Source organism: Symphalangus syndactylus, chromosome 12 (assembly GCF_028878055.3).
Source record: "Symphalangus syndactylus isolate Jambi chromosome 12, NHGRI_mSymSyn1-v2.1_pri, whole genome shotgun sequence".
Taxonomy (NCBI): domain Eukaryota; kingdom Metazoa; phylum Chordata; class Mammalia; order Primates; family Hylobatidae; genus Symphalangus; species Symphalangus syndactylus.
In genome coordinates, this window is record NC_072441.2 from 125,143,224 (window position 1) to 125,158,441 (window position 15,218).

General features: G+C 36.6%; 1 protein-coding gene across 6 annotated transcripts in view; it reads right to left on the reverse strand.

The window, feature by feature from the left end:
* The window catches only part of ACBD6 (acyl-CoA binding domain containing 6), a 236,353-nt gene that overhangs the window by 46,794 nt on the left and 174,341 nt on the right, over nt 1-15,218 (reverse strand). For 5 of the 6 annotated variants that reach the window (XR_010117664.1, XR_010117663.1, XM_063627554.1 and 2 more), the window contains one exon: nt 660-690. The exons of the other annotated variant lie outside the window; for it this stretch is intronic. Coding sequence is in view for 3 of the 5 variants with exons in the window: in XM_063627554.1 (XP_063483624.1) it covers nt 660-690 (31 nt within the window). In the remaining 2 variants the exon portion in view is untranslated. The remainder of the gene's footprint in view (nt 1-659; nt 691-15,218) is intronic. 6 annotated transcript variants of the gene reach the window in all.

A 15,218-nucleotide genomic window follows, 5' to 3' on the forward strand; every position in this document is an offset into this window, starting at 1 on the left:
AGAAAATATTTCTTGTAGGAGAGATGCTAGATTCTACAGTGACAATGATTTTAACATCTTTCTTGTCACTCATTAATAGAACTAAGAATGAAATAATGAATTTTCAAAGGGGGGCTGGAGCAGTCTCTATTTCTGTTGCTAGTATAGAAACAATTTATTATAAATGTGACCATAAGAATTTTAATGTATCTTCAACTTACTAAGTTACTAATACTTTTTTTTTTTTTTTTTGAGATGGAGTCTCACTCTGTCACCCAGGCTGGAGTGCAGTGGTGCGATATTGGCTCACTGCAACCTCCACCTCCCAGATTCAAGCGATTCTCCTGCCTCAGCCTCCTGAGTAGCTGGGATTACAGGCGCCCACCATCAGCCCTGGCTAATTTTTGTATTTTTAGTAGAGACAGGGTTTCAGCATGTTGGCCAGGCGGGTCTTGAACTCCCGGCCTCAAGTGATCCGCCTGCCTCAGCCTCCCAAGGTGCTGGGATTACAGGCGTGAGCCACCACGCCTGGCCTAATAAATTTTTTAAACAAAAAGTTATTGTATCTCTGCTAGCTGCCAGGTACCTATCTAAGCACTATTTAGGAATGGACAAAGTTGAAATAAACAAATAGAGAATATGTTCAAATATGATTATTTAATAATTTAGAAACTTCTTACCATAATGCAGAGCTGTTTGGCCTTCATTGTCCTATAAAAGAAACAATACATTTTAGAAGTCTAAGTAATTGCAAAAGTATGAAAGTACATAAACTGTAGCCAATTTATCTGATATACCAAAGTTCCATAGGTTTATCAGACTTCGGAAAAGAAGTCAGTTATCTGAGCTTCATAGCAACTTTTGACCAGCCTCACCATCCTGAAGAATAAAGAATGATAACTTGTGCACTGTAGCAGCTACAATGGAGTAACAGGATGACCAGTTACTCCAGATATCCGCAGGTAATAATCCAAAGAGGAATTCTTAAAGTGAGGCAGTTTGGTCACCTAGTTCATGGCAGAAAAATTGACACTATGTCTCATTTATCTTGGCCAGTATTAGGATTTTTTTTTTTCCTAAGCTTGTCCCCAAATCTATCTAGCGAGTCTGTGATTTATAGTGGATAGCTTTTTATCCCTTTTCAAAGACTCGCAAATTCCAGGCTAATAACACTGGGTTTCATAACCAGATCAAATATCATAAAGTAATGTGATTTCAAAGCATACAAAGTCCCAGAAGTTGTTAAGAAAGCCAAAAGTTGCCATAGAATACTTAGGAAATTCCAACATTTCAGTTATTTTCCTTTAAAACTAAGAAAACTATATATACTATTAATTGTAGTGCAGTTGAGTACTTTTTAGCAATGCCACTTCTTAAATTGACAGCAGCTAATCACATTACATGAGCAACAAATAAAGTACACAAGTGAAAAGTAGAATTTAGTAATTAACTTCATAAGCACTTTGTAATATGCATGGCCATCATGCCCCTGGTAATTGAGAATAAATGTGAAATTGTTAATCTGAATAACTTGGAAGGGTGACGTTATGCCAGCCAAACTATTCTTGGGTACCCATATCTGCTTTTCCCACTTCCTAACAGCTGAATGTAGGGGTGGAGGTTGGCTCTGGAACTTTTTGGCAATGGGTCTCCCTATTCATCTCCTAGAAAGAAAAGCAAGAAGCTGCCATAGAGAACTTATTTTATGGTTCAGATAGGTAGTAAGAAAAAAGTCATGGCAGGGGGACAACCTTGAGGCAATGTAGCTTGTTTTCCTACTATGGAATGAAGGTCTGATTGGATTTGGAGGTAAGGTGCTTATTACATGGGTGAGAGGAGATAATGAAAGAAGTAATTTTAGCAGGAAGTTGGGGTAGGGTACACTTGGCTAAGGTGCAACTATGGCTAAGTTTGGGATGTCCAGGAAGCATCATAAAGATAATAAACTCTAAGAAAAGTAAAAGATGGAAAGCAGCATGAAAAAGTCAGGAAGCACAGGAGATCATTTTTGCCTACTTTTTTTCTTGTCTTTTTAGATACAACCTTTATCTTTATTATTATTATTATTATTATTATTATTATTATTATTATTATTATAAGTTTTAGGGTACATGTGCACAATGTGCAGGTTTGTTACATATGTATCCATGTGCCATGTTGGTGTGCTGTACCCAACATAGGTGTGAACTGTGTGAGTCCACTTATATGCAGGGTTTTTTTGTTTTGTTTTGTTTTGTTTATTATACTTTAACTCTTAGGGTACATGTGCACAACATGCAGGTTAGTTACATATGTATACATGTGCCGTGTTGGTGTGCTGCACCCATCAACTCATCATTTAACATTAGGTATATCTCCTAATGCTATCCCTCCCCACTCCCCCCACCCCACAACAGGCCCCGGGTGTGATGTTCCCCTTCCTGTGTCCATGTGTTCTCATTGTTCAATTCCCACCTATGAGTGAGAACATGCGGTGTTTGGTTTTTTGTCCTTGCGATAGTTTACTGAGAATGATGGTTTCCAGCTTCATCCATGTCCCTACAAACGACATGAACTCATCCTTTTTTATGGCTGCATAGTATTCCATGGTGTATATGTGCCACATTTTCTTAATCCAGTCTATTGTTGTTGGACATTTGGGTTGGTTCCAAGTCTTTGCTATTGTGAATAGTGCCACAATAAACATACGTGTGCATGTGTCTTTATAGCAGCATGATTTATACTCCTTTGGGTATATATCCAGTAATGGGATGGCTGGGTCAAATGGTATTTCTAGTTCTAGATCCCTGAGGAATCGCCACACTGACTTCCACAATGGTTGAACTAGTTTACAGTCCCACCAACAGTGTAAAAGTGTTCCTATTTCTCCACAGCCTCTCCAGCACCTGTTGTTTCCTGACTTTTTAATGATGGCCATTCTAACTGGTGTGCGATGGTATCTCATTGTGGTTTTGATTTGCATTTCTCTGATGGCCAGTGATGATGAGCATTTTTGCATGTGTTTTTTGGCTGCATAAATGTCTTCTTTTGAGAAGTGTCTGTTCATGTCCTTTGCCCACTTTTTGATGGGGTTGTTTTTTTCTTGTAAATTTGTTTGAGTTCATTGTAGATTCTGGATATTAGCCCTTTGTCAGATGAGTAGGTTACAAAAATTTTCTCCCATTTTGTAGGTTGCCTGTTCACTCTGATGGTAGTTTCTTTTGCTGTGCAGAAGCTCTTTAATTTAATTAGATCCCATTTGTCAATTTTGGCTTTTGCTGCCATTGCTTTTGGTGTTTTAGACATGAAGTCCTTGCCCACGCCTATGTCCTGAATGGTATTGCCTAGGTTTTCTTCTAGGGTTTTTATGGTTTTAGGTCTAACATTTAAGTCTTTAATCCATCTTGAATTAATTTTTGTATAAGGTGTAAGGAAGGGATCCAGTTTCAGCTTTCTACATATGGCTAGCCAGTTTTCCCAGCACCATTTATTAAATAGGGAATCCTTTTCCCATTGCTTGTTTTTGTCAGGTTTGTCAAAGATCAGATAGTTGTAGATATGTGGCATTATTTCTGAGGGCTCTATTCTGTTCCATTGATCTATATCTCTGTTTTGGTACCAGTACCATGCGGTTTTGGTTACTATAGCCTTGTAGTATAGTTTGAAGTCAGGTAGTGTGATGCCTCTAGCTTTGTTCTTTTGGCTTAGGATTGACTTGGCGATGCAGGCTCTTTTTTGGTTCCATATGAATTTTAAAGTAGTTTTTTCCAATTCTGTGAAGAAAGTCATTGGTAGCTTGATGGGGATGGCATTGAATCTATAAATTACCTTGGGCAGTATGGCCATTTTCACAATGTTGATTCTTCCAACCCATGAGCATGGAATGTTCTTCCATTTGTTTGTATCCTCTTTTATTTCATTGAGCAGTGGTTTGTAGTTCTCCTTGAAGAGGTCCTTCACATCCCTTGTAAGTTGGATTCCCAGGTATTTTATTCTCTTTGAAGCAATTGTGAATGGGAGTTCACTCATGATTTGGCTCTCTGTTTGTCTTATTGGTGTATAAGAATGCTTGTGATTTTTGCACATTGATTTTGTATCCTGAGACTTTGCTGAAGTTGCTTATCAGCTTAAGGAGATTTTGGGCTGAGACAATGGGGTTTTCTAGATATACAATCATGTCATCTGCAAACAGGGACAATTTGACTTCCTCTTTTCCTAATTGAATACCCTTTATTTCCTTCTTCTGTCTGATTGCCCTGGCCAGAACTTCCAACACTATGTTGAATAGGAGTGGTGAGAGAGGGCATCCCTGTCTTGTGCCAGTTTTCAAAGGGAATGCTTCCAGTTTTTGCCCATTCAGTATGATATTGGCTGTGGGGTTGTCATAGATAGCTCTTATTTTGAGATACGTCCCATCAATACCTAATTTATTGAGAGTTTTTAGCATGAAGGGTTGTTGAATTTTGTCAAAGGCCTTTTCTGCGTCTATTGAGATAATCATGTGGTTTTTGTCATTGGTTCTGTTTATACGCTGGATTACATTTATTGATTTGTGTATGTTGAACCAGCCTTGCATCCCAGGGATGAAGCCCACCTGATCATGGTGGATAAGCTTTTTGATGTGCTGCTGGATTCGGTTTGCCAGTATTTTATTGAGGATTTTTGCATCAATGTTCATCAAGGACATTGGTCTGAAATTCTCTTTTTTGGTTGCGTCTCTGTCAGGCTTTGGTATCAGGATGATGCTGGCCTCATAAAATGTGTTAGAGGGAGGATTCCCTCTTTTTCTATTGATTGGAATAGTTTCAGAAGGAATGGTACCAGTTCCTCCTTGTACCTCTGGTAGAATTAGGCTGTGAATCCATCAGGTCCTGGACTCTTTTTGGTTGGTAAGCTATTGATTATTGCCACAATTTCAGAGCCTGTTATTGGTCTATTTAGAGATTCAACTTCTTCCTGGTTTAGTCTTGGGAGGGTGTATGTGTCCAGGAATTTATCCATTTCTTCTAGATTTTCTAGTTTATTTGAGTAGAGGTGTTTGTAGTATTCTCTGATGGTAGATTGTTTTTCTGTGGGATCAGTGGTGATATCCCCTTTATCATTCTTTATTGCGTCTACTTGATTCTTCTCTCTTTTCTTCTTTGTTAGTCTTGCTAGTGGTCTATCAATTTTGTTGATCTTTTCAAAAAACCAGCTCCTGGATTCATTAATTTTTTGAAGGGTTTTTTGTGTCTCTATCTCCTTCAGTTCTGCTCTGATTTTAGTTATTTCTTGCCTTCTGCTAGCTTTTGAATGTGTTTGCTCTTGCTTTTCTAGTTCTTTTAATTGTGATGTTAGGGTGTCAATTTTGGATCTTTCCTGCTTTCTCTTGTGGGCATTTAGTGCTATAAATTTCCCTCCACACACTGCTTTGAATATGTCCCAGAGATTCTGGTATGTTGTGTCTTTGTTCTCGTTGGTTTCAAAGAACATCTTTATTTCTGCCTTCATTTCGTTATGTACCCAGTAGTCATTCAGGAGCAGGTTGTTCAGTTTCCATGTAGTTGAGTGGTTTTCAGTGAGTTTCTTAATCCTGTGTTCTAGTTTGATTGCACTGTGGTCTGAGAGACAGTTTGTTATAATTTCTGTTCTTTTACATTTGCTGAGGAGAGCTTTACTTCCAACTGTGTGGTCAATTTTGGAATAATTGCAGTGTGGTGCTGAGAAGAATGTATATTCTGTTGATTTGGGGTGGAGAGTTCTTTAGATGTCTATTAGGTCCACTTGGTGCAGAGCTGAGTTCAATTCCTCGGTATCCTTGTTACCTTTCTGTCTCGTTGATCTGTCTAATGTTGACAGTGGGGTGTTAAAATCTCCCATTATTATTGTGTGGGAGTCTAAGTCTCTTTGTAGGTCACTCAGGACTAGCTTTATGAATCTGGGTGCTCCTGTATTGGGTGCATATATATTTAGGATAGTTAGCTCTTCTTGTTGAATTGATCCCTTTACCATTATGTAATGGCCTTCTTTGTCTCTTTTGATCTTTGTTGGTTTAAAGTCTATTTTATCAGAGACTAGGATTGCAACCCCTGCCTTTTTTTGTTTATCTTGCTTCCCTTTGACTTGCCCTGCCCTTGAGATTAAGGACAGGTAGGGGAAGAGAGATAAGGCAGCTATAGTGAGTAGTATCTGAGTGATTCTTATGCAGGACAGGCTGACAATGTGAGGTTCTGCTCCAGAGAATGTTGTCTTGATTGGGAAAGCTAAGGGCAATTTCGAAAGAACAGTACTGACCATTATGGCTTAAGACTCATATCTATATTTGTCAGCTTCCAATGTTAATAACAGTGTGTGTGCGTGAGAGCACGCACACACACACATACATGCAAACACTTGATGGGTTTATACATTCACATTTATAGTTTAAATGTGAATGTCCTGCATTAGGAAGCAATTTCAGAAAGAGCTTAATCTACTGCAATTTCAGGATTCTACTTAGGCATCCATCATGCAAGGTTGTATTTTCCACAATTATATATCTTTAGAAAGCATAGTTCTTTCACTATTTGTGCATAACCTTCATGTTTAATCACTGTGTTCATATATACTTAAAGTTCCTTTCCCTTCAATTTCTAGTTCTTCATCTTGACTATGGAGGTGGAAGAAAGCCTAATCAATTTCTTTTAATCACATTTACCAGTGAATACTAAATCTATATCTCTACCTCAATTTCTAATTAATTAATTAAAAATAGTTACTGAGCTCCAATTATGTTCCAGTCACTGTTCTAGGCACTGGAAACAATGAGATGAATGAGACAGAGAAGGTCGCTAATGTTATAAATCTTATGTTGTAGTGGTTAGGGAATCAATAAGCAAATAAATATATTTAATACTAGGAAATGATGAGTACGCTGGAAAACAATCAAAACAGAGTAAGAGACTAGATTGATGTGGGTGCTATTTTAGATAGAAAGGACAAAGGACTCTATAAGAAGGTATGTTTACACAGAGAACTGGGGAAGATACTAAGGTGGTCATGCAACCCAAAATGGGCAAATCACAGCACTGGTCATCTTCCTTGTCTGAAAGTATGCAAGTTACTCAAGCCAAGCCAATTAGTTTTCTTTCAAAATTTTTCAAAATGGAGCTATAAGACAGAAGTGTGTGAACATAGAAGGTTCTTTCCTCTCTGATCAAAAGTAAAGGGTGCAACCCTATAAATATGTACAATTATTATGTGTCAATTTTAAAAAAGAGAGTGTGGTCAAAGAAGCTAGACACAGAAGGACAAATATTATGTGATTCCATTTATATGACATACCTAGAGTAGTCAAATTCATAGGAACATGAAATAGAATAGTGGTTACCAGGGGCAGGGAGGAGGGAAGCATGAGGAGTTCTTGTCTAATGGGTACAGAGTTTCAGTTTGGGATGGTGGAAAAGTTCTGGAGATGAATAGTGGTGATAACTGCACAATAATGTGAATGTACTTAATGCCACTGAACTGTACATGTAAAAATGGTTAAAATGGTAAATTCCACATATATTTTACCACAACAAAAAAGAAAGAAAATTAGAAAAGGGCATGAGCCAAAAACTGCAAGTGGTAATGTTCTCTACTTTGGGGTGAAAATCAGTCTGCAGTAGAAGGGAATAAGTATTCACAAAGAAAAAAGTAGTGGTGAGACATGGAGAGAGAATGAGGGTCTCTGGTTCTTGTCATTTCAACAATATTTTTTCTTGGTTAGGTAAGCCAATAACAGCAAAATACTCCCTAGATAAGTGTGATCTTTTTGTCACTTGTAAACAAGAGTCCTCACTAATCCAGAATGCAAGGCATTTTATGAACCAAGCCTTGCTCGTCTCTCTCCCAATACCTTCTCTTCCCAATTTTGTGACTGCAAATTCCTATAAGAATACTTATCTGGGGCCTGGAGTGGTGGCTCATGCCTGTAATCCTGGCACTTTGGGAGGCCAAGGTGGGTGGATTGCCTGAGTTCAGCAGTTCCAGACCAGCCTGGGCAACATGGTGAAACTCTGTCTCTACTAAAATACAAAAAATTAGCCAGGTGTGGTGGCGTGCACCTGTAGTCCCAGCTACTTGGGAGGCTGAGACAGAAGAATTGCTTGAATCCCAGAGATGGAGGTTGCAGTGAGCTGAGATAGTGCCACTGCACTCCAGCCTGGGTGACAGAGTAAGACTCCATCTCCTCCCTCCACCCCAAGAAAGAAAGAAAAGAAAAGAAAAGAAAAGAAAAGAAAAGAAAAGAAAAGAAAAGAAAAGAAAAGAAAAGAAAGAAAGAAAGAAAGAAAAGAAAGAAAGAAAGAAGGAAGGAAGGAAGGAAAGAAAGAAAGGGAAAGGAAAGGAAAGGAAAGAAGGAAGGAAGGAAGGAAGGAAGGAAGGAAGGAAGGAAGGAAGGAAAGAAAGAAAGAAAGAAAGAAAAAGAAAGAAAGAAAGAAAGAAAGAAAGAGAAAGAAAGAAAGAAAGAAAGAAAGAAAGAAAGAAAGAAAGAAAGAAAGAAAGAAAGAAAAAAGAATATTTATCTGGACTCCCATAGCTGTGAATGCTCCTTGCTCTACCTGGAAACTGTCCCTCAACATTTTAAAGATAAAATCTTGCTCTTTTCTCATGTTTAAAAAATTCCTTTGATATATTTGAACATTTTAAATTGACTTATTTTATAGTCTCTATATTTCTTTTATTTGAGTTGAGGGAGGGGAAGCAGAGTGATGTTTGTTGTTCTGGCTGACACCTACTTATTGATTCCTATATGCTTTTTGACTCTGCACTGTAAGTTTAAGTGGGGTTTTATCTTTGAAAAAATCTGTGCTGTGCTCCTTAGATTGAGGGTCTGTCCCTCCAGAATCATTTTGCTTTTGTTTCTGTCAAGCATCCCAGATATATTATCAGCTTAAGATCACTTAGTTGACTTCTTAGCTTGGGGATTTTTGAAAACTTAAGAAGTACAAATTTAAAAACAGCAAACCCACCTTCACTGCCACCCCTAACCTCGGACTTGGAGCACGGCTAAGACAAACTCTCTGTGCCAATTCTCTGTCAGTGGGTAGAATTTTTCAGTCTACTCTGAGGGTGGTTGGTATTATTTGAGATCTCTACCCCATAGGTATTGAGACTGCCAAATCCTTTGAGAGCAGCCCAGTGTTGGTTTAGACTTACCACTTTGTTTTTAAAGCTTTATTTAAAAAACTATTTTAAAGCTTCCTATTTTGTTTTTAGCTATGCTTATTTCGGCCCTTGGAGAGTTGAGTTGCTTTTTTGTAAGCTTGTCTATGCATTTAAAGAGGTGCTTATTATATTTTATTCTGCATTTCTGAGTGTTTTGTGGTGGGAGAATTTTGAGATTATTATTAGTCTGGAATCCTGCAGGAAAATGAAATCCCCCAAACTTTAAGACTCAGTTCACCTTCTTAAGAAAACCTCCCCTGACTCCTCAAGTAGGGTTAGGTGCTCCTCTTTTCTACTACTGTGGCACAACACATACTTTATATTCTTATCTATCTCTTCCACTGAGACTATAAACTTCTTGTAGGCAAGTACTACGTCTTTCATCCAGTGCCTAGCTCAGTGTCTTGCATATACTGTGTGCTCAATAAATGTTCATGAAATGAGAGAATGAATACACTACTTTAATTTTTTCCTGTTTTTTTTTTTTTTTTAAATTCAAAATTTTTTAATTTTTGTGGGTACACAGTAGGTATATATACTTGTGGGGTACATGAGATACTGATATAGCATGCTATGTGTAATAATCACATCATGACAAATGGGGTATCCATCCCCTCAAGCATTTATCCTTTGTGTTATAAGCAATCCAATTGTGCTTTTAGTTTGTACTCATTTTAAAATGTACAATTAAATTATTATTGACCATAGTCACCCTGTTGTGCTATCAAATATTAGGTCTTAGTCATTCTAACTAGTTTTCATACCCATTAACCATCCCCACTTCTCCCCAACACCCCTGCAAACCTTCCCAGCCTCCAGTGGTCACCATCCTCCTACTATCTCCATGAGTTCAACTATTTTAATTTTTAGCTCCTACAAATAAATGAGAATATGCAAAGTTTGTCTGTGCATGGCTTATTTCACTTAACATAATGATCTCCAGGGTCTATGTTGTTGCAAATGACAAGATCTCATTCTTTTTAATGACTGAATAATACTCCATTGTATATAAGTACCACATTTTCTTTATCCATTTGTTTGCTGATGGACACTTAGGTTGCCTCCAAATCTTGGCTATTGCGAACAGTGCTGCAACAAACATGGGTGTATGTATATCCCTTCAACATACTGATTTCCCTTCTTTGGGGTATATACCCAGCAGTGGGATTGCTGGATCCTATGATAGCTCTATTTTTAGTTGTTTGAGAAACCTCCGAACTGTTCTCCATAGTGGCTGTACTAATTTACATTCCCACAACAGTGTATAAGGGTTCCCTTTTTTCCACATCCTCGCCAGTATTTGTTATTGCCTGTATTTGTATATAAGCCATTTTCACTGGAGTAAGATGATAAGTCATTGTATTTTGATTTGCATTTCTCTGATGATCAATGATGTTGACCACTTTTCATATACTTGATTGCCATTTTTATGTCTTTGAGAAAGATCTATTCAAATCATTTGCCCATTTTTAAATCTGATTATTAGGCCAGGCGTGGTGGGTCACGCCTGTAATTCTAGCACTTTGGGAGGCTGAGGCAGGTGGGCCACTTGAGGCCAGGAGTTCAAGAGCAGCCTGGCCAACATGGCGAAACCCCATCTCTATTAAAAAATATAAAAAAAATTAGCCACGCACAGTGGCTCACACCTGTAATCCCAGCTACCTGGGAGGCTGAGGTTGGAGAATTGCTTGAATTCGGGAGGTAGGGGTTGCAGTGAGCTGAGACATGCCACTGTACTCCAACCTAGGTGACAGAGCAAGATCCTGTCTCAAAAAATAAAAATAAAAAAATGAAAATAAAACCAGATTATTAGGTTTTTTTGCTCCTTCTGGTTATAAATCTCTTGTATATTTTCTCCCATTCTGTGGGTTGTCTTTCACTTTGTTGATTGTTTCCTTTGCTGTGCAGAAGCTTTTCAACTTGATGTGATCTCATTTGTTCATTTTTGCTTTGGTTGCCTGTGTTTGTGGGGTTTTAAGAAATTTTTATGGAGATCAAAGTCCTGGAGAGTTCCCCAATGTTTTCTTGTAGTAGTTTCATAGTTTGAGATCTCAGATCTAAGTCTTTTATCCATTTGGTCTGACTTTTGTAAACGGTGAGAGGCAGGGGTCTAGTTTCATTCTTCTGCATATGGGTATCCAGTTTTCCCAGCACCATTTATTAAAGAGACTGTCTTTTCCCCAATGTATGTTTTTGGTACTTTTGTTGAAAAAGGGTTCACTATAGGTGCACAGATTTGTTTCTGGGTTCTCTATTCTGTTTCATTCATCTATGTGTCTATTTTTATGTCAATACCAAGCAGTTTTTGTTACTATAGTTTTGTAGTATAATTTGAAGTCAGATAATGTGACCCTTCCAGTTTTGTTCTTTTTGCTCAGGATAGCTTTGGCTATTCTGGGTCTTTTGTGGTTCCATATAAATTTTAGGATTGTTTTTTCTATTTCTGTGAAGAATATCATTGGTATTTTAATAGAAATTGCATTGAATTTATAGATTACTTTGGGTAGTATGGACATTTTAACAATATTGATTCTTCCAATCCATGAATATGGAATATCTTTCCACCTTTGTGTGTTCCCTTCAATTTCTTGCATCAATGTTTTATAGTTTTCATTGTAGAGATCTTTCACTTCTTTGGTTAATTCCTGGGTATTTAATTTTATCTGTGGCTGCTGTAAATGGAATTACTTTTCAAATTTCTTTTTCAGACTGTTTGTATTGGCATATAGAAATGCTACTGATTTTTGTGAGCTGAGATCACGCCACTGCTCTTCAGCCTGGGTGACAGAGCAAGACTCCATCTCAAAAAATAAATAAATAAATAAAAAGAAAGAAATGCTACTGATTTTTGTATGTTGATTTGTATCCTGCAACTTTACTGAATTTGTTTATCAGTTCTAATTGTTTTATGGTGGAGTCTTTAGCTTTTCCAAAATATAAGATCCTATAATCTTATGATAAATTAAACAAAGGTAATTTGACTTCTTCCTTTCCAATTTGGATGCCCTTTATTTCTTTTTCTTGACTGATTGCTCTAGCTAGGTCTTCCAGCATCATGTTGAGTAATAGTGGTGAAAATGGGTATCCTTGTCATGTTCCAGATCTTACAGGAAAGGCTGTTTTTCCCCATTCACTATGATACTAGCTTTGGGTCTGTCATATAAGACTTTTATTATGTTGAGGTAAGATGTTCCTTCTATATCTAGTTTGTTAAGGATTTTTATCATGAAGGAATATTGAATTTTATCAAACACTTTTTCAGCATCAATTGAAGTGATCATATGGTCTTTGTCCTTCATTCTGATGACATAATGTATTACACTGATTTATTCGCACACGTTGAGCCATCTTTGCATCCCTGTAATAAAACCAACTTGGTTATGATGAGTGATTTTTTAATGTATCGTTGAATTTAGTTTGCTACTATTTTGTTGAGGATTTCTGAATCAATATTCATCAGAGATACTGGCCTGTAGTTTTCTTTTTTTGATCTTTGTCTGGTTTTGGTATCATGATAATACTGGCCTTATAGAATGAGTTTAGAAGTCTTCCCTCCTCTATTTTTTTTTGGAATAGTTTGAGAAGGACTGGTATTAGTTCTTTTTTAAATGTTTGGTAGAATTCAGCAGTGAAGCCACGAGGTCCTAAGCTTTTCTTTACTGGAAAACTTTATTTCAGCTTCTATCTTGTTATGTGTTGCTGGTCTGTTAAAGTTTTGGATTTCTTCATGGTTCAATCTTGGTAGGTTGTATGTGTCTACAAATTTCCCCATTTTCTCTATATTTTCTAATTTATTGACATATAGTTAGTTGCTCATAGTGTCACTTAATGATCCTTTGAATTTCAGTGGTATTGGCTGTAATGTCTACCTTTTCATCTCTGATTTTATTTGGGTCTTCTTTTTTTTTTTAGTCTGGCTAAAAGTTTGTCAATTTTATTTGTCTTTTCAAAGCACCAAGTTTTCATTTTGATGACAGTATTCCTTCCTTCACTTCAATTTGATTTATTTATTTCTGCTCTGATTTTTATTATTTTATTTATTATTTTATTATTTCTTTTCTTCTACTCATTTTGGGTTTGTTTACTCTTGCTTTTCTGGTTCTTTAGGATGCACCATTACGTTATCTGAAGTTTTTCTTCTTTTTTGATGTAGGTGCTATAAACTTCTCTCTTGGTACTGCTTTCACTGTGTCTTATAGGTTTTGGTATATTTTGTTTTCACCATTGTTTAAGAAATTTTTCAATTTTCTTAATTTCTTCATTGACTCACTGGTCATTCAGGAGCATACTGTTTAATTTCCATGTGTCTGTATAGTTTCCAAAATTATTCTTGTTATTTACAGGCCAGTATCTCTGATGAATATTGATTCAGAAATCCTCAACAAAATAGTAGCAAACTAAATTCTGTAGTTTCATTCCATTGTGGTCAGAGAAGATGCTTAATATTATTTCAGTTTTTGGATAAGACTTATTTTGTGGCCTAACATATGGTCTATCCTTGAGAATGATTTATGTGCCTAGAAGAATGTGTACTGGACAGTCATTCGATGAAATGTTCTGTAAATATCTGTTAGATTCACTGTTGTGCAGTATAGACTAAGTCTGATGTTTCTTTGATTTTCTGTCTGAGAGATCTGTCCAATGCTGAAAGTGGTATGTTGAAGTCTCCAGCTACTATTGTATTGGGGTCTCTCTCTTTACCTCTAATAATATTTCCTTTATGTATCTGGGTGCTTCAGTGTTGGATGCATATATATTTATTATAATTATTATATCCTTTTGCTAAATTGACCCCTTTATCATTATATAATGACCTTGTCTCTTCTTATAGTTTTTGTCTTGAAATCTATTTTGTCTGATATAACTATAGCTACTCCTGATCTTTTTTTGTTTCCACTAGGATGGAATATCTTTTTGCATTCCTTTATTTTCAATCTGTGTGTAACTTTGTAGGTGAAGTGTGTCTCTTGTAGGCAACAGATCATTGGGTTTTGATTTTTTAATCCACTCAGCTACTCTGTGTCTTTTGATAGGAGAGTTTTTAGTCCATTTACATTCAGTGTCATTATTGATTAGGTAAGGACTTGCTCCTGCCATTCTGTTATTTGTTTTCTGGTCTTCTCTTTCTGCTTTCCTTGTTTCCTGTCTTCCTTTAGTGAAGGTAGTTTTCTGTTGGTATATTTTAATTTATTGCTTTTTATTTTTGCACGTTTTTTGATTTGAGGTTATAATGAGGCTTGCAAATATAACCCATTATTATTAAGCTGATGACAACTTAACAGTGATTGCATAAACAAATAGGCAAAAAAAACTAATAAAAACATTTTCACTTAATTCCCTGACTTTTTAACTTTTTGTTGCTTATGTCTTATTGTCCTATGTTATGAAAAGTTATCCTAGTTATTATTTTTGATTGGTTCATCAACTAGTCTTTCTACTTAAGAGTAGTTTACAAACCATAATTACAGTGTTATAATATTCTGTGTTTGTGTGTTTACTATTACCAGTGAGTTTTGTACCTTCATATAATTTCTTATTGCTCATTAACATGCTTTTCCTTCTGATTGAAGAATTCCCTTTAGCATTTCTTATAGGACAGGTGTAGTGTTGACAAAATCTCTCAGCTTTTGTTTGTCTGACAGTTTTTATTTCTTCTTCATGCTTGAAGGATATTTTCACCAGATAAACTGTTCTAGGGTAAATTTTTTTTTGTTTGTTTTTCCTTTAGCACTTTAAATATGTCATGCCACTCTCCCCTAGCCTGTTAAGGTTTCCACTGAAAAGTCTCCTGCCAGATGTATTGGAGCTCTATTATATGTTGTTTCTTTTTTTCTTGATGCTTTTAGGATGCTTTCTTTACCCTTGACCTCTGGGAGCTTGATTATTAAATGCCTTGAGGTAGTCTTCTTTAGGTTAAACCTATTCTATAACCTTCTTGTGCTTGAATGTTGGTATCTTTTTCTAGATTTGGGAAGTTCTCTGAATAAACTTTCTATCCCTGTCTCTTTCTCTATCTCCTCCTTAAGGCCAATAACTCTTAGATTTGCCCTTTTGAGGCTGTTTTCTAGATCTTTTAAGTGTGTTTCATTCTT